This window comes from Lineus longissimus, chromosome 19, assembly GCF_910592395.1.
Source record: "Lineus longissimus chromosome 19, tnLinLong1.2, whole genome shotgun sequence".
NCBI classification, from domain to species: Eukaryota; Metazoa; Nemertea; class Pilidiophora; order Heteronemertea; family Lineidae; genus Lineus; species Lineus longissimus.
The window spans coordinates 613,311-639,836 of NC_088326.1; the positions used below are offsets into that span (position 1 = coordinate 613,311).

General features: G+C 41.6%; 2 protein-coding genes across 9 annotated transcripts in view; one reads left to right on the plus strand and one right to left on the minus strand.

The window, feature by feature from the left end:
- Nucleotides 1-15,786, plus strand: part of LOC135503497 (diacylglycerol kinase theta-like) — a 31,473-nt gene extending 15,687 nt beyond the window's left edge. For 5 of the 7 annotated variants that reach the window (XM_064797116.1, XM_064797118.1, XM_064797119.1 and 2 more), the window contains 16 exons: nt 517-618; nt 1,339-1,506; nt 1,721-1,862; nt 1,954-2,056; nt 2,354-2,467; nt 2,690-2,840; nt 3,269-3,426; nt 3,660-3,811; nt 3,949-4,097; nt 4,380-4,488; nt 5,172-5,375; nt 5,580-5,735; nt 5,954-6,119; nt 6,362-6,460; nt 6,795-6,919; nt 9,181-15,786. In XM_064797116.1, coding sequence (XP_064653186.1) covers nt 517-618; nt 1,339-1,506; nt 1,721-1,862; nt 1,954-2,056; nt 2,354-2,467; nt 2,690-2,840; nt 3,269-3,426; nt 3,660-3,811; nt 3,949-4,097; nt 4,380-4,488; nt 5,172-5,375; nt 5,580-5,735; nt 5,954-6,119; nt 6,362-6,460; nt 6,795-6,914 — 2,093 coding nt within the window. In that variant the 3' untranslated portion in view covers nt 6,915-6,919; nt 9,181-15,786. Of the gene's footprint in view, nt 1-516; nt 619-1,338; nt 1,507-1,720; nt 1,863-1,953; nt 2,057-2,353; nt 2,468-2,689; nt 2,841-3,268; nt 3,427-3,659; nt 3,812-3,948; nt 4,098-4,379; nt 4,489-4,532; nt 4,642-5,171; nt 5,376-5,579; nt 5,736-5,953; nt 6,120-6,361; nt 6,461-6,794; nt 6,920-9,180 lie in introns of all 7 variants that reach the window. The other 2 variants (XM_064797117.1, XM_064797121.1) reach the window with 2 other exon arrangements.
- A 778-nt stretch (nt 15,787-16,564) lies between these two features.
- LOC135503112 (uncharacterized) lies at nt 16,565-26,403 on the minus strand. 2 transcript variants are annotated; one of them, XM_064796452.1, is made up of 15 exons: nt 26,285-26,403; nt 25,201-25,275; nt 24,763-24,874; nt 23,604-23,767; nt 23,267-23,452; nt 22,781-22,909; nt 22,320-22,443; nt 21,773-22,107; nt 21,251-21,415; nt 20,771-21,097; nt 20,397-20,581; nt 19,939-20,046; nt 19,686-19,822; nt 19,317-19,482; nt 16,565-19,189 (listed from the first exon to the last, which is right to left on the minus strand). In XM_064796452.1, exons 2-15 carry the CDS (start codon nt 25,265-25,267, stop codon nt 18,674-18,676), a joined length of 2,721 nt encoding a protein of 906 aa, XP_064652522.1. In that variant the 5' UTR covers nt 25,268-25,275; nt 26,285-26,403; the 3' UTR covers nt 16,565-18,673. The 2 variants fall into 2 exon arrangements, with proteins under 2 accessions (XP_064652522.1, XP_064652524.1); XM_064796454.1 differs by lacking the exons at nt 25,201-25,275; nt 26,285-26,403 and having other exon boundaries at nt 24,690-24,773.
- Nucleotides 26,404-26,526: the final 123 nt, after the last annotated feature.

The following is a 26,526-nucleotide window of genomic DNA, read 5'->3' on the forward strand; positions in this document are numbered from 1 at the left end:
TTTTCTCAATTCTGCAGTTTGTTTTCCTCCGAAGATCTAGCTATTCACTCTCACTCACCAACCATTTGGGTCTTCTCATCCCCAACTGCAATCTCACATTATTGCTTTCTTCAGTGTCATCATCTGCACAAGTAGCATCTTGCCCCCCCCCCCCCCTCACCCCCACCCCAATTTGAATTATTTCAGGTCGTTGTCTTCACTTCAGCACAGATGCTGTGATTATTAAAGAACTAACCGGCTTATCAACAGCATTGTTTCAGAACTGTTGGCCGCCTTGTCACCTTTCACACATAGTAGTAGTAGTAGTTTCCATCTCTGAGTAGCACAGAAAATGAAGAAATCAAACAAAAGCCTCCGCAATCGACATGTATTTCCGATGGAGGAAGGATTTGCTCCAGATGGATCGATGCATGACCGACCAACGGTGGACGCCCTGGTCTCCTTTTGCCATCAGAAAGAGACCACGCTCTTTGTTGTGGTTTAGTTGTTCTTAATGACAATGATTTCTCCCTCCAGTGTCGGAAGAGTGGTCATCGAGCGGCGACTCAAAGAATGAAGAAGACGGTGAGAAACGGTCGCCGAAAGAAAAAGATGGCAAAGAGCGTGATCGGGATGAAGGTACACATAGAATGTTGTTGCCGTTGTTGCTGTAAACCAGGAAATTTTCATGTGGATTCATTTCAAAGAAAATGTTGATGATAAGACCATGAGTTTGGTTATCTCTGGGGGAAATTTGTCAGGTTACAGTTATATTACCGCGGAACCCAAGCCTAAAGCCAAATGTTACAGTTGATAGTCCAGCCTGAATACAATCATGCAGTTCTAACTTTGTCTTGTAACCTCTTATCTGTGGTCATAGTTTTGACTTGTGTGAGTTTGATGTTGTATGTTCAGTTCTGCCTGATTGGGACAATCCCGTCATGATCCCCCCTCTCCTATTTCAAATAAATTTATGAAATCTCAATATCGTTGAATTGACCTCAAGAACAGATACGGCGAGGTCGTTGACTCATTGCCTGACACACCACGAGAGATGTCGATTAGTTAGTTATTGAGGTTGGAAATAAGAGACGCATCCCATCCACCATGTGACAACAATCGTGCACATGTGACCAGTCTGTGTCACACCTGTACCCTAGGCAACAGGTTTCCCAGGAGGCAGAATATGGGCCTATTGTTCGCTTTCAACTGGTTATGATCAAGGCAACGATTTCTGTTTATGAACATAACTCATGATGTGGCAGCTGACGGAGAGAACAATTTGGGTTTGTTTTACTTCAGTATTGGAGGCATTGTGTCCATGAACAGGACACTTAACTGTAGACTTTCCATTTGCAGAGTTGATTCGGCTGTACGATGGCAACGCAGCGCTGAAGAAGCGACAATACAGAACCATCGCCATCAACAGAAACGCTCCAGTGTCTCAAGCGGTCGAGGCAGCCCTGAAAACATTCCAGATATGCGACAGCCCGAAAAACTTCTGCCTGACTGAAATTATTGACAAAGGTGGGTGTTCTTTATGTGACAGCCTGACATTGCTTGTGCCAGGATTGGATTGCTGGTTGTCCTCAGGCGCGTTTTATATGGAAGCCCTAAGGCCAAAGTACATTAACTCTAGTTTCATAGAAAGACTATTGATTGACAGATATGGGGCTAGATTCCACAAATGACTTGATAAGTTCATATCATGTGATTAATTAGTTCTCTCTCTCTCCTATAGATGGCAACGAGGTGCCACTCGATCCAGACCAACCGCTTAGGAATCAAATACAAACTGAGGGCCGACGTCCGTCCCTGTTTCTACGCTATAAAGATATGGAAGCAAATCGGACATTCATCAAAACATACCCGGGAGTACTATCGTAAGTTTACGCTCTATGTAAATCCCTGCAACATGTCACTCACTTTATCAAACGATAACAGTGGTACAATGTCTCTTTCTCTCGTTTTCAGGAATAATAGCAAAGTAAAAGAACTTTACAAGTATATTCCAGTAAGCAAGGACACAACCGCACAAGACGCCGTGCACTTGACCATCAGGAAGTTTAAAATTGACGTAAGTTGCCTTGATTTCTCAGGGAATTGGCTTTAAAGGAGGAGTAGGCTTACTTACTGCGTTATAACAGTTATCTTTCTGTGAGCTCTATATCATCCTTTCAATGCTTACGCAGATCTTCGACACTAAAACTTGTTAAAACATTTCAGCCACACTTTTGAACTTAGACTGATAGGTTCATGCTGCCATTTGGTAGTCTATGATCAGTCCTGCAACAATGGCTTTCTTCTTGACATGATCAAAATAAGGCTCTTGGCGTCCTTCATTCCTTTATCCCATGCTCTCTTTCTTGTCTAGGATGCGGACCCTAACGCTTACTCATTAGTTCAGGTCTTGCTGGATAAGGGCGTGACTGAGCATGTGCTCGCATGGAATGACAGACCGTGGGCCATTATCAATAACGTACGCAAGGTAGGTCGAAAATCAGCTGTTTGTTGCAGGTCTTCGGCAGGCCCACAGAGTTTAGTCTTCTATGACGCTTGCTCTGCCCAACAGTCCAGCAGAATGTGCTCCAGCTTTGCTTCCCAACTCGACATTCTCATTGAATAGCATTGTGGTCTTTTTAGGTGGGGTGAAGTCTGAGATTAAAAAGTATTCTTAAAAGGGCTGTAACTTCTACGTTCAATCTTTCAGGACTCCTTGAGGCAGTATAAAATGACGAGGTTCTATCTCCGCCAGACTGAAGACCCACACGGACCGTGCATTGCACTCTTTGTCGGACGCTTGAAGGACGATTTATCGCAAAGACAGTATGAAAAAATTCTCTTGGACATTCTTGGAAGAGGTGCGAAAAATGGCATCTATCTGCCCTGTTTGTTGCTTTGGATATGGATATAACGTCTACCTTATATTTCTGCTGTCGGCCATTTTGGATTCTCTTTCGGCCATTATGGATTTATTGTTTATTGTCTATTTGGATACACTTGTTCTTCTCTGGAGATTGAAGTTTTGGATTATCTTTTTGGATTATCTTTCCTCTGTATGATATCATGACAGATATTTAGCTAAAATATTCAGCTTTCCTGTGGTAATCATTCCAATCATCTTCACCATCAACATCACAATAAACTGAATTGAATTTCATCCTTTCTCTCCATGATCCCTGAATAATGTCCGCTCCATGTTTCCTCTGTCGGCCATGTTGGATTCTCTGTCGGCCATGTTGGATTTAGTGTTTATTTTGATTGTATTGAGTCTATCGTTTCCTTCCAGAACTCCGCTGGTCATCCATAGACGCCATCTATTATGAATACGGAGGACTAGTTCTCCTGTTCGACAACCCTGAAAAGGCGGCCAAGGCCTTCCATTGCATAAGCGAGGCATCCTTTGAAGATAAACAGCTCATGGTTCTTCTGCTCCCTTATCTACAGGTATGCCCCCTTTGTTATGATAAAAGACTCACAAAACTCAAGAACAAGGGACTCAGCAGTGGCTGTGAAGTGTAAGCTGGTGGTAGGCTGGTGATTGATGTGTTTCATGTTTTGTTTTGAGATATCCAAGCGACCATCTTGGTTGGAAGGATTCTTACAGAGGTGGTACTGGAAGGCATTGGTGTTATTTTCATTTCATGATTGACAGTCGTTGATATCTTTTGCCTTTGCAGCCTCATCTTATGCCTGAACACTTCAACCCTCTCCTGGTCTTCGTCAACGTCAAGAGTGGTGGTTGCCAGGGATACGAACTTGTCACCGCATTTCGTAAACTTTTGAATCCTCACCAAGTCTTCAATCTGGACTTCGGAGGACCTCTGCCTGGGTAAGTTCTGCCTTTTTGGGGAAGATTGAGATGTACAAGGTATTTCAAAGAGAGCTGAATCAGCTTACTAGGTTGCAAGTTTTCATGATTTACCGTAGCCTTGCTAAAGAGTAAACGAAGGTACTGTCTTATTTCAGATTATATGTTTTCCGCCATGTTCCGTACTATAAGATACTCGTCTGCGGTGGAGATGGCACCGTGGGATGGACGTTATCGTGTCTTGACAACGTGGGCCAGGACGCCAAGTGTCAGTCGCCCCCGCTGGCCATAGTACCGCTAGGAACAGGTGAGAAGTTTGGCTGTCTTGCCCCATTTCAGGAGACCGCTAGTTGAGAGTCCTTGCCACTAGTTGACAGCACCGCTCTCCTTCTGGTATGGGTTGTTGCACCATGTAGATGTTAGTTTATTTGTGCGAGAAACTGGGAGCTTCTGCCCTCAGAGTTTAGGAAGAAAATGTGTGAGATTTGTATCTGTACGACCAGAAAAGTATGGCCTAGGTCTGGACCTCAGCTCAGCACTCCGAGGTCGACACTTGTTAAGGCAATGAGTTTCTCATCCACATTTTCAGGGAATGACTTGGCGCGAGTATTACGTTGGGGCCCAGGTTACTCTGGGGCCGAAGATCCACTTAATTTACTCAGGGATGTAATTGATGCAGAAACTATTAGTTTGGACAGGTAAGTTAAACACACATACATATAGGCCCTATATGTACTTTCAGGGAATGACTTGGCGCGAGTATTACGTTGGGGCCCAGGTTACACTGGGACTAAAGATCCACTTAATTTACTCAGGGATGTCATTGATGCAGCAACTATTAGTTTGGACAGGTAAGTGGAAATGCCCGTACCATAGGCGGATTAAGAGGGATGAAGCCGGCACATGCCTCCTCTTATACTAATGAGGGGGTAAATGATTAAAATTGAGCATTTGTATTCTAAATTTTGAGAAAAAATCTTTGAAATTGATTGTTATTTTGAGAACAAAGTGCAGGCCCCCTCTTTCTCTGAAGCCTGGGTCCATCCACCCCTGCCATACCTGAAGGTACCGAATGAGGACGAGGAGCCCATGTTCCCAATACCACGGCTTTAAGTTCACATTGATAGTGACTGCCATCTTACTGCCTGTTTTTACGCAGCTCCAGCAGTGTGGAACCTCCCTCAGAGAACACCTCTTTCAGTAAGACACCTTCTAAATTGAGGTCAGCATTTGTCAGTTCAAAGATCCATTCATGTGAAATTGCATCTGCGTCATTGTAAGGTTATTGTGAATGCCGCTTGCGCCCCCAGGATACCACCAATTGGACCCCTTAGCACCTGCCCATACTCCCCCTTCAATCAGTTACCATTTTCTCCACCAGGTGGACGGTCATCTTCCACCAAAATGAAAAGGAGGCTGACGAGACGAAGATGTATCTGGATAATGAAATGAGCACGGCGACCACCAGTGAAGATAGCACCTCCATATTTGTTATGAACAATTATTTCGGCATTGGCATCGATGCAGACCTATGTCTCGATTTTCACATGGCACGCGAGGAAAATCCTGATAAATTCAACAGTCGGTAGGTATTCGAGCACAGATACGGTTGCAGGGGACTGACCTTCAGCTTCAAGCTAGTTTATACTGTCAACCAAGTGACAATTGCAGCCATTTTGTTTTTGCGATTTGAGAGGCCAAGTTTTGTACATGTTTGCAGAGATGATAAACTTGGTTGTATTACGTGAAATGTTGGCATCATTCTCCGATGTTGATTCTCTGCTTTCAGACTGCACAACAAAAGTGTCTACTTCAAAATGGGTCTTCGTAAAATGGTGAATCGGAAGTCGTGTAAGGACCTGCACCGAATGATTAAGGTTGAGGTCGACGGGAAGCTAATCACATTACCGCCAGTCGAAGGAATTATTATTCTCAACATTCTCAGGTAAACTTGTGGCCTTGAGCAAAACAGCTAACTCAACCACTGCTCAACATCCACATATAGCTTGGGCTTTATGAGAAAGCAATATCTTCTTGTTCACCTATTGTTGGACCTATTCTCAGATGATTGATCTAGAATGTGTAATCGAATATTTCTCAAAACAATCTTGTCACATTGTGAATAACTAAGTAGATGACTCAACTTTCTGTGTTCACTTTCAGTTGGGGCTCGGGTGCTAACCCGTGGGGCCCAGAGCGGGAGGATATCTTCACACGACCAAATCATTATGACGGTCAGCTGGAGGTGGTTGGAGTGTCGGGGGTCGTCCATATGGGACAGATCCAGAGCGGGCTTCGAAGCGGTACAAGAATTGCACAAGGTGGACATGTGAGTAGACCTAAAGTTTGGATGTCTTGCAATTCCCAAACGAACCTTGCTTAAAATGCTCCCAGAGTCTTCCTGGATATATCAAGGTAAAATTGTCTACTTCTGATTGCACAGTGTACTCCCATTGCCTAAGTGGTTATTCCTTTTTGGAGAAGACTCGGTAACATACTGTGTCTGCCAAGGTTTCATGAAGACACTGAGCGTCATTCACTGCACTGAACTCTGTTGTTTTTCCGTTGCAGTTACGCATCACGTTACTCACAGACTTGCCGGTGCAGGTGGATGGAGAACCCTGGGTCCAGCCCGCTGGCCAGGTTGTCGTCCTGCGCTCCGCATTGAAGGTGAGTCGCAACTTTCATCCCCGCCTTGGGGCAAATCATTGTTATCGAAACTCCTCCGAATTTGCTGGTTCTGATTACTAGTACCAGTTTTTCTGCAGACAAGCAAGCTTTTATCGCTAATCACTGCAATATTTGTCTCGGGCTGCTGCAATAAATATCACTTGGTTGCAAGGTGCTGAACAGACCCAAGAAAGCAACACAGTTTTGTTCCTTTAGAGAGAGGCTTTTCTATTGCCAGTCCTTTTTGGGGGGACAGATGTCGTACTTTTATCAAATTGGGCCTTTGTCACGCATCGCTAATTTGATCATTGTTATTCTCAAACTTGCTTTGCAGGCTACGATGCTGAAGAAAAGTAAAAATAAGATTAAACGGCGGAACACCGAACCCAGTATCTTTTTCCCTAATAGTGAGAGCTTGACGCAATCTCCAGATGCGGAAAGTGGCCCATTATAATGTTTGTAAGTATTAACAAAGTGAGCAGAGAATCAGGTCTCCATATAGCCGAGTTTTAGTGGCATGCCATCTTAGCGAGGTTGGTCAGAGGTCTCCATATAGCCGAGTTTTAGTGGCATGCCATCTTAGCGAGGTTGGTCAGAATTCTGAGAAAGTAGTTTTACTGGCATGTCATACCGTGGTAGGTGTAGTAGCAAGAATAGTCACCACTTACAGAAATTGATTTCAAAAACAATTTTGGTGACCTGGAGAATCAGGTCCATTTCTCACAGATAGTTTGAAACGAGCATGCCATATCTTTGAGGTTAAATCTGGCATGCAATATGTATGATATTGTCTCTGGAATGCCATATTGAGATATGGGAACCTGATTCTCCAGGAAAATATTCTGTTGTGAAATATGGTAGGCCTACATGTTTTTGGAAATTTTGTTTCAAAAGTCATAAAACCAAGCACCGAGGCTCGTATGGGAATTGAACCCATGATATTCTGTTCACTTTACCTGCTGTTAAATCAGCCTGTACTTTCAAACTGGGACAGGCGGTTGGTTTTGACCCAAGCCTGGCCATATTGATATCAAACACACTTCCAGCATCTGAATATTGCACCAAGTAGCTGAACACCAAATCCATATTGTTCTGTTCCGATTGACCAAGGTGATTCCTGGCACATCCGTTAGAGGGCGTTGACATTGTTATTTAAACCATCGCAACGCATGAGCAAGTGTAGCAAGCACAAACGCAAGAAACGAGATTTTATTTTCTCTGCCGCAGTGCTGATGGCGTTGCCATGTAGGTTGCTATGTTGCGTGTGCGTTACTATGGTAACAATAGTGGCCAGTATCGAAGCGTCGACACACCATCGGAAGTGCCGGAAATCAACTAAAATTGTCAAAATCAACTAAAATTGTCAAAATCAACTAAAACTTTGAAAGTTTGATGTCCTTAACTTGTGTATATCGCATAACGGAGCTAAATTCATCTAAAAGTAAACCAGGAGGCCATCGTCGACAAGAGGCGCTCATATAGTTACGCCTTGTAAGTATAGGTGGCGTTCTGTAGCATTAGTTTTTTTGCTCTTTATATCGGCTTTTGTTTGTAGAGTTGCGCTTTCTTGGTGTGCGAGTGATTAACAAAAGCACAATATCGAGTCAGGTCAGCGGAAATTCTAGCAAAAACAGAATTTGACTGTAATATGACACTTTGAAATTCTCTTATCAAAAGTATGAATTAAAGGTAGTAATATTGGTTATATTTCAAAAATATGAAAATTTTGTCGGTATTGAAAAATTTGAAAAATTTGAAAACATGAAAAATTGGAAAAGTTGGGAAAAATTGGAAAAATTGGAAAAGTTGGAAAAATTTGAGAAATTTGAGAAATTTGAAAAAATTTAAAATTTTTCCAAAAAAGATAAAAATTTCAAGGTACTAAACAGCATAAACTAACTTTGCCAAGTTAAAAGTTTTTGAGTTCAGGAATTGCTTCAAGTATTGTGTGTAAAATACTAAGTTTGATTTTGTGAATTTTTTGCATGCAACTATGTCACATCCTACATGTACATGTACATCAATTTTCTGAGTTATTCCCTGCTTATAGCTTATACCCTGGTGTGGTCAAATAACTTGGTTTCAATCTGTTTCCCTGGCAATCAGGCTAATAAAAGCACTCTTGATAGACCCCCCCCCCCCTTTGGAAATACAAACAAAACAAACTTCTTGCATCAACACTTTCTGGTAGTTGAACTCATGGCATCATTTTGTACCCCCTCCCCTCCCGGGGGGGGGGGGGGGGGAGACAAAAGCTTTTTGGCTGTATGACAATTTTCACATGCTCCCTATTGTAACAAAAGAGTAGGATCAATTGGTGTCAGATTCCTTCAAGATAACATGTGTTAAGAGCTGGAATGGTGTTTGATAAAGTAAGATGGCGTCCCTGTTTGTGAGTGTTGATTGAGCGGTTGCATGTAAGACTAATTCTCGGTGCTTTGTTTGTTAGCTAATCCCTCAGGAAAGGTGTGTTATACTGTGTTGACATCTCCGAGACTCGACCTCACTCAATTTGCCCCCAACCTTTCTGTCAAACGCTACGTCGTTCCGCCATGGGCCATGAAGTCCGAGTTCTGTTGCCAGTTAAGTAAGGATGTTTATCTCTAGACCAAGTACGCATATTGCGACTAGAATATTGCGTCAGGTTAATACGAGATGTCGGTGTTGTTTTCGAAATCAAAAGTGCATTACTCTAACATTTCTATGCTCTCTATTTTCAGAATGAATAGTTAACACTAGAATTAATCTGATGCATGTGTACTTGAGTGAATGACTAAAACACCCCTGTCGCCTAGGAAACGATCACCATGGACACAAATGGTACATAGTAACGGTTGCCTTGACAACAAGATTGCATCGACAACAGTTTATTGTTGCCTAACGACCATAGATGTCAAGATAAGAGGACTAAAGTTGGATGATTGAGTGAGTGGTTACCATAGCAACATGCGGTTGCCGATGACAACAACATTATGGACATGCTGCTTAAATCCATCCATCAGAGGAAAAGTTTTATGTCCGGTGGAAATGTGTAAAATAGCGTGAGGAGCTGCCTAATCCGGTTACAGCGATGCGATGTAAAAAACGACTGTGTACTCGAAATGTACATCAGTCAACAGTTTCAGATTTCAAAATGTGTTTGGGAACACCTTGAAAGGTCAAGGTCAAGGTTGACAAAATGTCAAGGTCAGAGGATGAGGATTACTTAAAGTGTACAAATTTACGCATTTTGGATTGTACAAAATCGTGACTATCAGTGTTGAAATTTTTCTTGTGATTGTCTGAATTGTGTAAACGTGTGGGTGCGTGTCAAATGCGCGTGAGAACATGAGGCCTTCGGGCGCAAATGTTGGCTTTTTGATTCAATTTTTTGTTGTTAACATAGGTAGGAATTCAGTGATGTCATCACTGAACGATATTTGACGCCATTGTACAAATTTCTAAAAGTTGCGTAGAACCTTCACTCTGACATTATGGACGGTTTTTACAAAAACAATACAACGTAAGAAAAGGAGCCGATTCTGATAAAAAACAAAAAAAATATTATTCATAATATTAATTAGCTTGCTATGTGGTTCTTCGGAAGAATGTACTCAATACTCTCATGTATAGCCTAGGGACGTGTGTCCATAACGGAATCAGGCTCTTACAACATTTCGGCCAAATTTTCAAGTCAGCAAAATATGAATGAGTGACAGGTCTGTTCTGTCTGAGTGAATTCAAATAAATTACCATAATGTTGCATTGTGGGATATAGTATATAAATACGATTTCTTTCTTGGAACATTACCATATATGGTAGTATTGGGTGTATATAAAAACTGTCTGCTCACTCTCGGGTCGAAATCTTTAAATTTTGTGCGTTAAATCGTGTTGAAGCAACATAATCGTAGAAATTGCGGATTATTTTAGTGCCCAGTCTACGGCACTCGTATTTTTCATCGAAGTCAATTTCATACAATATAAACAAACATAACAAATTATATTATATATATATAAATACGGCATATATATATACAGAAGATATATAAGTGTTCTCTTTTCGTTCCTTGATCGTGATGTATATAAGCTATGTGTTCATTTTCAATCTTACTCATCTGATGATCACGTCTCACATACCAGCGTGCAGTTGTGCGCGGGTTAAATTCCCTCTTTGGGGATTTCAATTCTGTGATTCATGGAGTTCATATTATTTGAGATTTTTACACGCTCTTAATTGTCATCTGTGTATGGATTTGTGATAGGTGTGTATCATGGTTTTGCTGACACATCTTTGCTGGGTTTATTTCTTGGCCTGCTCTCCTTAGAGCCTCATGGTATACTTAATATTGTCCACCTCAAGTCTTGTCACTCAGCTCACAGAACATGACTTGCTACGCCATCTATGGGATTCCTCATTCCTGACAAATGGAAGTTGAGAGTAAGTCAGTTCGACGCGGGTTTTGGGTATGGAAGAATTGAGAGGCAAATTATGGAGAGTGGGCAGGGAAATAACGGCCATTTGCTTGTCTAGTCTAGAGTAGATCAATCAGTGTAGATCAGTATCGCTAAATTTCTCAATCATGCGCCATCTGTTGGGAAGCGAGATCATCACCAGTTATTCCAGAATCGTACGATGCCTTGTTTGTTTTGATTGTTGCTATGGTTACAGAATCATGTTTATCTGTAACTATGGTACCTAATAGAATCCATGTCCTCCTATCAAAAGATAATCTTCAACATCAGACAGTTTGTAGAATTCGAATGGGGAAAGGAATCATATGAAGACTTTGAAACTTGAGCTGAAATATAGAAGAGAGATTTTTGAAGTTGTGGATGATAATGGTACAGATTAGAAGTTTGCCTCTTTTCACATCAGCGCACCTGGTGGCCAATTGCCAGAACGTGTAATGAAGTTATAAACGACATCACGTTGCAGTTCTGGGAAAATGATATCGTGTTGAACAGAAGTTTTCCCATAACTCGGCAAAGCTCTGTCACTTGGTGCGCTGGCCTGGAAAGAGTTGAATGAGTCCACTGGTCACCTTGTGTCTTGAGCTCAAAGTGTATATTTTTCACTAAAAGGAAATGGAACTAGTCTACAGATGCTTCACCAACACCTCCAAAGAGATTTAAACTATTTCTTCCATGGCCTCCTGCACATTTCAAAGACGTCATTTTGTTTCTGTGTGTTCACCTAAGTTTTCTAGATTCAGGTGAATTTGCATATTTCATGATGAGAATTTCGAATAGTTCATTCAATTTGAGAGCTCTTATGAAATTATTCTTAGTTTAATCAGTACGTGTTTATCAAAATCATCAGCCAGCGTGTAAAATGTGACCATCTCATTTCAAAAAGTATAAATTTGTGTGTGCACATTATTTCAACTTCGTCAGGTAAATTTTGATGTGGACGGCACCGATCATAAACAGTTTCTTCAACAAGTAAGGTAAACTGGTACAACTATAGCCCCTGCTGTGTAGATAACAGCTGGCAATACAAGCTAATGCACACAGAGGTGATCATTGTACCACCTTTCCTTACAACCAGACCATGCCATTGACTATATGAATATACCTTATAAATGTTGCCACGTTTCTTTTAGAATCTGTTAGAAAATATTGTCCCCTCAATGAGCAAAGTCTGTTTTTAAGTTCAATGTATTTCAGTCAAAGTGACTCGGTTTAATATTCTCTTCCATTCATTGCTGTCATAGTGATATTCCTGGTTACTTAATCTGGAATATGTCATAACAGGACTACACTGGGCTTGTGACATGAGGAACAGAACCAGCTAATCGCATCAGAGATGCCAATTTCCAATCTTCCTTTGGACTTGAGACTTTCTACACACTCCAGCCTTGGCGTTCTTCAAATTGTTACTCTAATGTCTCATCTTGGACATAGGTAGCACCACTTGAAGTCGTTACTTTCATGAAGGCTGGGTGGCAGTCGTTCTGTTGCCTAAAATAATCCCAAGTACACTCCAAATCCATGTGTACCAGTACACTTTACTTCCAGTCTGACCTTAAAATTCACCGGATCCATGCTTTCTTACTTTGTCTTTTACTTATTGTTGTTGTCGTAACTATGGCAGCATGCTGTAAACAATTCTATGAGATTTGGTTGCCATGGCAACACTTCATACTGTTGGTTTGATTGTTAACTGGTTGCTATGACAACAAAGTGTGTAGCATCTTGGCCCTTTCTTCATGCGAGTCTTTTCCAGACTGCTTCTTTCTTAGCTCTGCTCTCACGGCTTGTTCTTTTGTTTTGCTTCATCCTCGGCAACCGTTGCTAAGGAGTTTGTCTTCCTTCGTTGCCATGGCTACCATTTTGTGATATCTCTGGGCCCTCGGTGTGACCGTCTGTCACTGGTGTACTTAAGGATCAATATTATGTCTATTTTTCAAGATATTAATGTTTGTATGGTGTTTTTGTTTTGAAAATCATGAGATTTGGAAGGAATTGAAAGTTTTATTTGACTTATGAAGATGAAGGATTTTGTTTTGACTTCAGTAGGTGGTAAATTGATAAAGTTAATTTGGAATTTCATCTCAAAAAAGTTGCATCAAGAACCTGTTGAAAGGTCTCTCATCGATGCATCATCTTAGCTTGTGGATTTTGGTGGTGTAGACAGAGTTTTAACTCTCAGCTCGTGGGTGAGCTCGTCAGTTCTTGTTTATCAAGCCCCCCCCCCCTTGTAACACTTTCCCCTAAAAACTTGAAAACTATTCGAAAGAAAAGCACCAAAGGACATGTCTGTAAATGTGCTTTTTTTTCTGGGTACAGTTTTGCGCATCTTTGGAAATATCTCCTCGAAATGTGAGACTCATTAGGTGTTCTACATAGTAGACATTCTGAACTCCCAATCTGAAGAAGCTAATTGAATTGAAACAACTTGGCCTACCAATGAATAGTAGCCAGCCAGTCCTGTTGGGTTAAAATGGGTAAATATCTGGTTATCGCATATTGACCGTTGTATGATTCTCATCACATGGAAAGTTCTGAGCACGCCACCAGGTGGAGCCTTGTGTGGCAGTTTTATTCATTTGTTTTCCTTTAGTGTTATAGAATCTTTTAGCAACTGTTGCAATTTGGCGTCAATGTTTCTTTTTGAAAGAGCTATATGCTCGTTAGAATTGCTAGAAGATAAAACGGCTTTATCACAGAATTGATCTGGAGCCAAACTTGGTATTGATATTTCTGGTCGTATACTTGACACGTACCAATCATTGTATCATACTAGTATTGCTAGCAATTGACAGATGTTGCCTTAATTAGGAATATCCTCAACCTGGATAATCAGTTTCCCAAAGTGCCGAGAATCAGACTCGGCAAGATGCAGATGACTCTCAACAAGTTGGAAAGTTGATCCATCAGGTGATATCAGGAACCTAAATGTTGGCGGCGAAGGTATAGCTGTTTACTGCCATCTCGCTGCAGATTTGATTAGAATCAATTTTCAGACGAAACTGCTCCAGTCGCTAAAAGGTTACAGAGATATCGATGTATATTTTTTCATGCTATTTATTACATACAAAGATTTAAAAGCAACGCGGCTGTGCCACGTGTTAGCGCTTATATTTATAGGATCTGCCTCTATGTGTTTGACCTCATATCGTAGGCCTTGGTGGCCATGTTTGATATCGTCATGGAGATGACCTTGAGTATTTTTCACCCCAACTTGACATGGATTTGCTGTACATTTACTACTGTAATAAAGGGATGATTTGTTCTGTTTAACAATGGGTAGTTTTCACCTTCCAAGGCTGATTATGGTGCAGCATTACTGTAGAAAATATACATGCATTCTGGTCATTGTGAACGTGAAAAATACTACTGTTTTAATCTTGAGTCCGCTTGAATTAGTCAGTGTTATTCACGTTTAGAAAGTTCTCATTTAGAAAGTATGGGCGATTTCAGCCAGAACTTGTCTCACTTGTCCACATCAGTTATTGATGCCGTGTCTTAGTCGAGTTTAGATGGGGCCTGAGTAATGAACTGATGGTTCGGGTTCTGCTTGGTCGGTTTACAATGTTTCTGAAGGGATTAGTCACTCGGCTTTCACTACTTTGGTGGGTTCTTATTGTTTGCCGCTTGGTGAAGTGAGGTTAAAGAAGGGCACACTAGCTGCCAATTTGAACCTATTGTCTTTGAAAGAAAATGTGTGCCAGCAAGAACATGCTTCATTGCTCAAAAGTGGCCTGCCCTAGGTGTGGGTAAAGATGGGGTTTAGTGAATGGGTGTTGAGTCTCCATCCAATTTGGAGGTTTCAGATGTTGAGATTTTTATAGTGAACCCCAAGGATGTGAAGTAGGGTCAGATGATTTTATGACATAGAAATGGATCGGCAATCTTAAGAGTGAAAACTTGGCTAAATCTTAAGGATTCTGATACAGGGAGACAGACATGTCACAATTTTGACTTGAGAGGTTAATTAATCTTGGCATCAAAGTAAGTGCCTTTCCTAAGGACCCAACCTGACCTCAACTTCTGAATCTAGTCCACACATATATAATTTTTCATCTCCTCCAAGTTGACTCACTCATATATTTAGTAAGCCAAGGTTGAAATCAAAAAGGCTTTTAACCCATGAAGACAATGAACATATCACTAATTTATTCAAGTTCATGATAGTTTGAAATCATTCTAGTTACATTAAAGTGTTGCCATGGTGACCGTTTGCGTACTGTGCAGAAAGCGTTTATTGCAAAATTTGTATTTCTGGTCGGTAACATTTCTTCTTAGAAATGTTGTGAATTTGTCTGGCAGTATGCCAATTGATTATTAGTCTCAAGTAACTCTCTTAGCAACCAATTTTAATGTTTGTTGCTATGGCAACCCTATTGGTTGTTAAGGAAGTCATGTTGGTTGCTATGGAAAAACTGCCAGCCAGTTGCTTCTAGTTGTATTATAATTTGGTTCCCTATCAAAAGGGGGCACTACTAGTCATGTTGCAGATTTTTCATATATATTTGATCATTCTATTGTTACACTGTGTGTAGCTATTATTTTGCATTGTGTATAATTTAATGGTTGTCATGGCGACCACAGGCCCCAGTCTCGTGTGTTATCTGTCCCGTACCGCCTCAGAGAGAGCATGCCCAGTTTTATCCTTAGCTTGTGGTTGTCATGGTGACTGACGTAAATTGTGAAACTACGACTTTTCTTTACGATATCAACAGGATGTAAGTGTGTATAACATTATGATTGAGTCATGTTTTTCAATTTGACTTGCGTAGCTAAACAGATCTAGGTCAATTTCTATAAAACGTTTATCGATTTCATTCAATATATGGATAGATGTAAATGTGAATAAAGAATAGTTATCAGATGATCAAATAGATGGCGTTGTTGTTCAATTATTTTCTATTCGACTTTTTTCTCAGCTTCTGTCTCACTGTTCACCTGAAGACAGGTCTACTTGGCAACTCAAGTACTGTAGCCTACTTGAGGACCCGCGATTCCACACAGAGGGGGTTAATTTTCAGAGAAAAGGTACAGTAGAACCTCTCTATTAAGGACACCATTGGGACTGACAAATGCTGTCCTTAATAAAGAGGTGTCCTGATTAGAGAGGTCAAATTGAATGGAAAGTACCAATTTGGGACCAAAACTAGTGTCCTTAATAGAAAGGTTGTCCCTATTAGAGAGGTGTACGCTCCCGGAGGTTACACTGTATATCCATTTCATAAGGCAGAAAATTTGCAAAAACAAAATATTCCCACGGTCAGAGCCAAACGGGATGCGAGGGTTAATGGAAACCTTGTTCCTAGGAAAAAGTTTAAAATGTCTTGATACATAATACCTGCAATTTTCATTTTTTGATCATGGGGACAAGGTTGTTTATTAACCCTTGCAGCCCGTTTGGTTCAGACCGTGGGAACATTTTTTTGGAAGGAATTTTCATCGTTTGGGAGAGTATCTAACTTTTATGGCATTATTAACCCCATCTGGGCCGGTGGTCTCTGGGTGAAGACTGGAAAATCTGTCCAAATTAAGGCAGTGAGGACTCTGTTGATCAGGGACCCCATCAAGAGGTGCTACCCTGTTGCGGACAAACTACATGACTCATGAGATAAACTGCTCTAACTGCAGTAAAGGAAGACACAAGGCAAAGTCTTCAGAAAAGTGAGATTTATTAAACATTGGGAGTAACATGGGTAAAGTTGTTCAAAAATGATTTCAATTGATGTAGACAGAGTATTGATTATGAGATTCAATATTCACCTGGAGAAGGAGTTCCCCAGTTCATGGCTTTTCAACTTGCCGCACGATCGTTCTGTTGGAGCCCTGGGTGCTGCATCACAAGAAAAACAGCCAACAGTGCACCTATTGGTAATCTTACTAAAATAAGCTGTGTCCATCTGGTAACCTAGACAATATGACATCATGTGCACTAAATCTCGAGGTAACTGACAGGTTACTCTTGTGTTGCCCAAACAAAATCAGTCCTTGCATATTTTCCGCTTTTTAAATGCTGAAGGACTTCAAACCTTGTTTAGTGACTGTGGACACCCAAATATGAGTCTATTTCTACTATGGCTCTGAAATGTTTTGTAAAAGGTACAACAGGGATTGATACGAACATGACAACATAACAGAAACACCCATGATAGATTTACAGACAAGATTACTGCGCAGTACAAAGGTAACGTTTGCTCATCTGCCAAGGACAAAAGTTTCCAAATGGGGAGGCAAAGAATTGATGATGGAACAATGGAACAACTACCAAGGACTCACAGTAGATTCTAAATGATGGAATAAGTTATGATGAGCAATCACAGAATCTATATTTGTCATCATCATCATGTCCTGCAGCCGTGTGACTCTTCAGGCGAACAGTACATTCTACTTTTGGCCATCATAGATTCTGTGACGGAAAACTTTGCCTATGTACAACGCAGTTAGCTACACAGACAACCCTTTGATAGCAGTGTTCCATAAAAACATCAAGATTTACAATGATGCTACAAAGTTACCATGACAACACCACAATACCAATACGAGTCGAGCTATTTTTGACGAGGGAGCTCCTTATCAGAGAGATAACAAACAGGCAACAAGTGACTTGATATGAGACAGGGCAAAAAGTGTCTTTGTCTAAAAAGCAAATAGGGGCAGAATGCACAGCCCAAACTTCTCGGTACATGTATTCAGCGAGCGCTATACTAAATGCGGTAATTTCCCTCAAATGCATAAAATGACAAGCTTGCAGTAAGAATTGCTGTAAATACACAACTTTCTTTTCACAGATTTTAGAATAACCTCGATTCACAAAACTGTCGTTGTTTACAGATTACAAAATTCTAAATAACATTTTACAACAGCTTCACAATACCAAACACATATACATTTTAGTCAAGCATCGATTAAAAGAATGCTTGTTTTACCTAATCTACTGATTTATGCTTTTTTACTGAATATACGGATAAGAATACGAGACAATAAATGTGTATTTGATACATCAACTAAGAGTGAAATATTACAACATGTCCATTTACTCAACAAAAACACTGATAAACTCTTCATTTATTGAAATAAAATTTACTCATAACAACTTAGCTTACTATAAACAGAATAAATAAAGACCAATTCTTTATGAATTCTTGTTATAAACAACGGTAAATTTGAAATAAAACAATGACAATATGAGCTTAGATATGAAGATTTGATTATGAATATTATGAATATCATGTGCAAGAGTAGATAAAATGGCCCTATGACATAACAACAAGCGTACAGCTAACAGTCACATGGTCTAGGCCTATAAAATGTAAACAAGTAAAAATGAAAAAACACATACGATGTCAATATAGAAACCCCACAGTAAGCTAACACCCTAAAACAACCCGCGCCACGGGTATTATGCTGGTGTATATAAATGCCACTTAGCTCATGCTAAAGAATAATTCACGCGATCGATAAAGGCAGAAAGTTTTACACGTTTTGCTAAAGTTTAACTTCTCACTTTGATTCTGAAATGCTCTTCCAGTGAGAATCAATAAACTCAAATCAGCCTATTTCCCAACATTCTTGTCAATCATTTTGAGTCACTGACACCGGCAAATGTGCCAATTGTAAAATAGTAATGTTATCTATGTTGTACTGCCTCCATGTATTGTTCACCAATGGTAAAAGGAAACCAGAATCGTGTGACATTTCTTGCCTTAATAGACCCCTCTCCACCACCTCCAACAGGCAACACATTTCAGGGATACATCATCCAAGCTAGGCAGCGACTTTGGCTTTCCACATGTATCTCCTGAAGAACTTCTGGTTAATCCGATTTGCCATTCGCTCGTAGACCTGCTTGCGCACTCTCTTCGGTTCGCCAAACCCACTGTGTGTCAAATGCCTGTTATCTTCCTCCAAAATATTCTTCAAATCGTTGATATACTTCTCGACCTTCGGCGAGCGGTACAACTCGGTACGTTTGGCGAAATTCAAGAATTCCATGACTTCGTATAAAATGTGAATGTAGAACCATCTCTGCTGGTCGAAGGAACCTTGGAGAGAGTCGCAATCACACTTCCAGCGCTCCTTCTGACTTGTTTCATCATTCATGGTGACTTTCACCAAGTCCCACGTCAGATGTGCGATGTTGAGAAGCCAGAAGTTTCCGTAGCCGATGCCGTTTAGAACCTTCTCCGTCGTCACCCTGACCACCGGGGTACCGTTTGTGAAGTTGAGTCTCTCAAGGCCCCACACGGCAAACTTCAGATCGTTGACGAAGACAGCAGGATCCTACAAGAGAAAGAAGGAGTCAGGACAGGAGTAAAGTGTGAGGTTGGATAATAATTCCTACTGTAATTGATACTAGAGTTTTCTTTGTTTGATTCAAATCATACTCTTGGAAATAGAAAATACGAACCCTCTCCGGGTCAACGACGATCTTCAACATCAATATGACCTTTTCCTTTGTATGGAAGTTCGATATCTTGTTCTTTCTGCGACGGGCGGGCAGAGAGTCGCGGAGGCGAGAATCGTTGGTGTTGATCAGCTCGTTCAGGGAGCTGTGGAAACTTTGGAATGACAGCCTAGAATTGGAGGAATAAGACACACGAGTGACAAGGATTTTTTGAGAAATGAAAAACTGAAAATGGTCTCCATCACGGTGCACAATTTCTTTCTCGGTGGATTTTAACCCTTTCTTCTGGAGACATAGGCATTAACTAAATGACTGGCACAAAAAGGTGAAAATCAGGATTTTTGGCAGGAAGAAATAACTACAACTGCCTACCCTTTCTCTCCCTCCGTACAATGACTCTGGTAGCATGTCTCAAAGTCTTCCTGTTTCAAGTAGGGTACGACCGGCCAGATCCTCGTGATGAGATGATGGAAGGCAGCCTGAGGCATGATGGTTACCTCTTCCTCCTCCTGCAATGGAAAAGAAATCAATTTAAAGGACTAATGTCTGAATTGATGAAAATTCACAGGGAAAATGTACCGATTCTGTTATAATGACATCATTTCTCTGCTGACAATCAACTTACAGTTTGACTCCCATCTCCCATGATGATGATGTACTTCTTGAACAACTGTTCTATGACTGGGTCGTCCAATTTGGTGGGCAGTTCTTCTGGTCTTGTTGCCAACATCGCCTGAAAGGAACATCAGGCAGTCGTAATGAAGAGCAGACGGAGAGGCTTCGCAGACCTTGGTCGTGGCACTCTACAACACTTGGTCACGGCACTCTACTACACTTGGTCTCAGCACTCTACTACACTTGGTCTCAGCACTCTACTACACTTGGTCTTGGCACTCTACAACACTTGGCCTTGTACTCTTGTACACATGGTATTGGCACTATCTTGATAAAACTACAGATCACGTTTGGAAACCTTAAGGTCAATAACTCCCACAAAGCAAAGTACCGACTCCACAAGAATGTCTCCTGCTTTAACTGCTGCTGCGAAACTATGCTTGGCTCCAGAGACCAGAAGTGACCAACCTCTAAATCAGAACTGTCCTCCTCCTTCCGTTGCTTGATTTTCTTCTTGCGTTGCCGACAGCAACAGCAGCAGAGGCAGCAGAGGCAGAGTATCAGGATGAGGATGATGATGGCCGCCAGGATGAGGAGCCAGAGCCACCAGGGCTCCAGGTAGAGGCCGAGGAACTCCCATCCGTCGCCGCCAGCTGAAAGTAATCACATTACAAGTCACCAAGTTACAAGACACAAATTAGTCACCCAGGTCAAAGCTCTGAGAAGTACATACATGAAGAGAGAGGTTGCAGAGCGTCTAAGCCCCCACTGGCACGATCACATGATTTCATGGCTCGAGTATCACGACGTCCGCACCCTCCTCTGAAATTTGAAGACCTTACCTCGAGTGAAATTCCCATTGGGATCCAACGTAATGTTACACTTGGTCGACTCGATCCGTTGGCTTGGGAGGGTCGTCGTGGCAACGTAGTGATACATCCCAGCAATCTGCTCCGCAAGGCAATATTTCGTTGCGTTGATAATCAGCGATTCGTTTGACGCCTTGTAGATCTGTTGTGGATATTCCTCGATGATGTCACCATTCCTGTACCAGGTGACGACGGGTTTTTCGAGCGGGTCGTACTGGACGTGACATTCGAGGCGTATGACATCACAGAAGGAGGAGACCATGGCAGTGTCCTTTGGCTGCTTGGCGATGCTTAGAGGTGCTAGAATTGAGAAATACTTTGCCATCATATCTTTAAGTTTACACTAAAGTACAGCTGTCGTGATACTGATTTTGTAAATCAGCGGTGACAACCTTTCCAGACACAGAATTTGTCCATGATATTTGGGTCAAATATAAAGAACTGGTGACTTACTTAAGACATTGATATATCCAGACTTGAAGATAGTAAAAGTAAAAGGCTGTTTCTTTCCAAAAGTCTGAGTAGCCCGGCAAGTCACCACCTGGTTGTCAGTCTTCTTGAGATCTTTCAGGCGGAAGTTTCCTTTCGAGTCGATGATCATGCGAGGATCTGATGGACCTGGAAAGAAGGTCAAAGTGGCGATGATAAACCATCGTGGGGAAGGAAGACTGCAGCAGTAGTATCAGGAGACATTTCGTTGACGTCTGCTTGCACTCGACATCTCATTCTCCAAAGGTTACCATGACGTCTGGTTGCACTTGACTTCTACCCAGCCACAACTAAGGCATTGACACTGATTCAAGGGTTGGAGAGATACAGGTTCTCTACCCTTTCTTTCTAGAGTTAACAGTTGGAGAGATACAGGTTCTCTACCCTTTCTATCTAGAGTTAACAGTTGGAGAGATACAGGCTCTCTACCCTTTCTATCTACAGTTGGAGCCGAAACTTAACCATTCTGCTCATAAGTGTACGTACTTCCAGAAATCACCACATTGTCCACAAGCCATTCCAGCTTGGCACTCGGTTTGGCCTTGACCTCACACTGAAAGTGCACCTCTTCTCCGACAGTTTTGTTGACACTCTTCAACTGCAGGGGTCCGGGGATGAAGACTGGGGGCTCTTGGACAATGATGTCATACAGGGACTCCGCTGCCCCTTCAGTATTCTCCCCAGTACATGTCAGGACGATGCCGTCAGGAAGTTTGGACGAATCCACTGTCAGCTTGGTGTCTCCGTCAGACAGGGTGATGCCTTCAGCAGGAAGGGGGTCACCTTTACGGTTCTTGGTCCACGTGATGTTGACGTCAGGACTGGAGAGAGAAGAAATCAGACAGCAATGAATAGGCCCTTTGCCAGACATGCCTGTACCACCTAGGGTCGGGAAAATAACCTATCTTACAATAGGTTTTTACGGTCAATGACGCCAGACTATGCCTCTCGAGTCTTTCTTCAGTTGCAGTGATGGCAAATTTACATACTTAAGCATTAATCACTCAAGAGGCCAAGGAAAAGACCTACTTACTATCCCTTGAAGATACAGTAGAGGTCGACCTTTTGACCTTTGATGACCTCAACTCGATAGAACGCAGCTCTGTTTGTGTTTGAATAAGTCAACTCTGGCTTCTTTGATGGAATATCTCCAGGCACTGAAATGTTTATGCAGTTGTCAATAGTCTGTCAGTGCAGTTTCATATTTGTACTAATCAAGATTAAGATATACTGGGACACATATTGACTATCATGTCAAGGGCCTTCGGACAAGGGGTTGGAGTCCATCGCAAGCAACTCAATGTTTCTCACATGATGGGGTCGTCTCCTGGCCTCATTCTGAACCATCAGAGGTACTCCATCCGTAACCTCACATCAACGGACTCCGAGTCGGCAGAGTGGCTCCAAAACTTGAGGGTCAAAATGGCTGGCCTTGGCATCTGACACCACAGATCAAATGAACCTCAATCGAACAGTGGGGTAAACTCAACTTACACTTTGTGATGATCAAACTCGTCTCACTTCCCGATACCGTCCTCCCAAGGCGGACATTCTCGGCCCAACACACAAATGACACATCATCATCACCATCGGACAACTTCACATACGCCAAGTGAAGCTTTCCTAAGAAGAAACACAGAAAAGATGTGGCGATTCTTTCATGAGAACAATCTCCAACTCTAACTCTATGACAACAGTCACTATAGCGATCAAGACATTCAAAATGAATCGTCAAGTCAAGGTCAAGGCAATTCTCAAGGTTTCCTTCAACAGCAGGAGAGTTACAACTCTGGCAGGTAGCATCTCAAGTAGATCTTGGTTCGTATCTGCGTGACCAGGCCCATCAGCAGTCGCATTTTTGTCTCCCATTTGTGGCAACAGAGTTGATTTCAGCTGACTTCACCCCATACAATATCCCTGTCCAATAATCTCTGCTTGTTACCACAGATGGTTTCACCATAAATATCTCTAAAGTCCTACCTTCTTTGTCCACAGCCATCCTCGGATACTCCAGCGGTAGAACTGAGCCGTTCCTCACAATCTTCCACGACCATATCGGGCCAGGGTTGCTGATAACACCACCTGACTCTGTGTTACAATCTATGGTCATCGGATCACCCTCTGTCACTGTCAACGTTGCGTTGTCTTGCTTGAGTTCATCGAGAACTGAAAGAACAAGATGTGTTAAAGTTTGAAATGATGACAATGGAGGAGGTTTTTAGCTGACTTCTCACTTTAACGCTGGAAGAAGAGATTGCTGACACTCTTCTGATGAAAGTGTCAGATGGGAGCTGGGGTTTGTTCAGGTTGTACTCACATATCATCTCAATGTTGATGTATCCTGACACCGCTGTCCCATACTCATTGGTGGCGATACACTGGTACACGCCGCCATCTTCCTTGGTGAAGTTCACAAAGGTGAGATCGTTCGTGACATTCGCCTCCGGATATATTTGGCTGTTGATTTTCTCCCATTTGACTCTGAAAAGGAGAAATTTATAGTTTTATTGCTTGAAATCCTTTCTGTAATGTTTGAAGGCTTTCAAAATGTTGCTTTGTTTTTGCACACTAAACACAATGCAACATAAAAGACAACGCAAACAACGAGACAAGCTGAATGGTGCAAGCGACAATAACCATCCTCCAATAAATAGACAACATATTTGACTACATGAACTACAGCGGAACCCCGGTAACGCGACCACCCCGCTATGTCGACCAAGAATCGCCGGTCCTGAATGGTTTCTTCTCTATTTACCACTATACGGCCCCTGATAACACAACCACCCTGGTACCCAGGTCACAACCACTGGATGGGGCGGTTCTAATGACCAAGATCACCCCTCTAAGACGAATGCTGCCATGATTTCTGTTAAGAAATTGCTTGTGGCAAATTTGTCATGCTACAGATGAAAAAATTTCTAAGTCCAAATATTTTTTTCACATTTTTTTTTCTGCAATGAAAATGAAGAAACATCATCAGCCCCCAAAAATTTTGGCTTTCAAAATTTTTCCGAATTTTGAACTTATGAGTAAGTCCAACAATTTTGGCGGGAAAACCTAATCATGCATTTTGTCCCCGGAATTTCAACTTCACTAACGTGACCATTCAACCTCGGTCCCATGAGCGTTCGTGTTACCAGGGTTCCACTGTACTAGGATGCAGGAATAACAAATAGCGTAACTTTAAACCAAGAAAAGAATGAGGAGAAAAAGATAAAAGAACATGCATGCTGTGGCATACCCAGCAAACAAGAGACCTTTGTAGCTCACAATAACAATTACTGTAAAACTTTGCTTGTCAGGGATTTCCCAAAATAGCCCACGCAAAAATGAAACTTGCAGACTTTCTTGGAAACCCCGCTATACAGAGTATCAGCACTACCAGGAGGCAATAACTTACTTTATTTCCTCTTGGCACTACCCAACAGTCATGCTAAACATCAAGAAACAAGATGATAATGCTGAAGTCTTACGAAGGTGTAGGTATGCCGGTGGCAGAACATGAGAGAGAAAATGTATCTCCTTCCATCTTATAGAGATGGGTTGGTTCAGACATCATGATCTCTGGAGGTACATGAAGAGACGCTGAAATTAGAGTTTCAAAAATGATGTTTGAATTAACGCAGTGTGCAACATCATCTTGGTAAGAAATGTAAACCAAAGTTTCTGCAGATTTGTGAATAACCTCAATTTACAAAAATTAAAATCACAGCAAAATATTTTTGGATTGGAAAAAAAGGAAGTTTAATGTTCTACAGGGAGACTATTAACAACCTTTTACAAGAGGAAGCCGAGGTAATGCGTCTAAAACGGATACATCCCTGCATTAACTGGTACATGTGAAAGTGAATCCATAGACCAGCAACCAATTAACACCTGGTTGATCAGAGTGATATACGAGCATTATATACCTTCCTTTCCAAGCACGAGTGAAAACAACACAGCCAACAGCACAACTTGCAACAGCCTCTGCTTCATGACGATGCCTGGAAATATAAAGGAGGAACCCACTTTTGACTAACAGTACAACCTAGGTCGGCGTCGCTATATAGGACACAGCATCTCTTCAAGTCAACCTTCCTTTCCAAGTGGTATTGCCAGCGGCATGGCACAGACCACAGCAAATCTTCCAACAGCTTCATGTCTAGACGTCGCTGAAAAAAAAATTCTCATGTATTCTGCCCCCCTCCCCCCGCCTAGAGCCTAGTGCCCCTCTCTCAGGGCCAAGAGGTTAAATACAGCTCTGTTTGTGAGGAGGAGGTAAAGGGGTACACTGAAAATACTAATTAGCTGAAACCTGGTATGTATAGTATTTGTGCATCTATCTACATATTGAGCTGACCAGCCCATTCTCCAAACTTGATTCATTGTCATGTAAGGCAATCAGAAAGATTTTAGGGTCTTTGACATTTTTATCATCATCATCCATTTCAATACCATCAGCAGCATCGCAATATCAATCATCATCATCAATTTTCTCATCATTGTCATCATCATAACCCATTTCTTCATCAGCATCATCATCAGCATCATCATCAGCATCAGCATCATCATCAGCATCAGCATCAGCATCAGCATCAGCATCAGCATCAGCATCATCATCATCATCAGCATCAGCATCATCATCATCATCAGCATCATCATCAGCATCATATCATGATCATCATGATCCATCTTATAATCATCAGCATCTTCATCATCATCATCATCATCAGCATCATCATCATCATCATCATTCATTTTCTCATCATCAACAGCATCGTCATCATCAATCATGCAATGTCATCATTCATCTCTTCAAACTGGCCCCCAATTATTCGGCCTATATACACTATAATACAGGCCTGATGAACAAAAGATGATAAGATATGATTGAATATGAGGTCAGTTTCGATATCAATTTCCATTCATTTCTTTCTATTCATGCATCTGTTCATAACTGGTTCATTAGGTCACAGATAATATGGGAAATATCACAACATGATGGTTACTGACCTGTAGTCCCTATTGAACTAAAGCAATTCTGTCCAAACTGCCTAACATAGGTGATTTAGAGGGTTAAATTTGGGTACCTATTGAATTTATTGTGTCGTCAATAGATGGATACATTTCGTCGCATTCGGAATGACTCATCATGATGGAGAATGAGGTTTACCGAATGATATCTAAAGTGGTGCCATCTCTGAAATGATAGGGGAACCAACCAAAACTCTTTCACCAGTCTCGCCATTCACTCA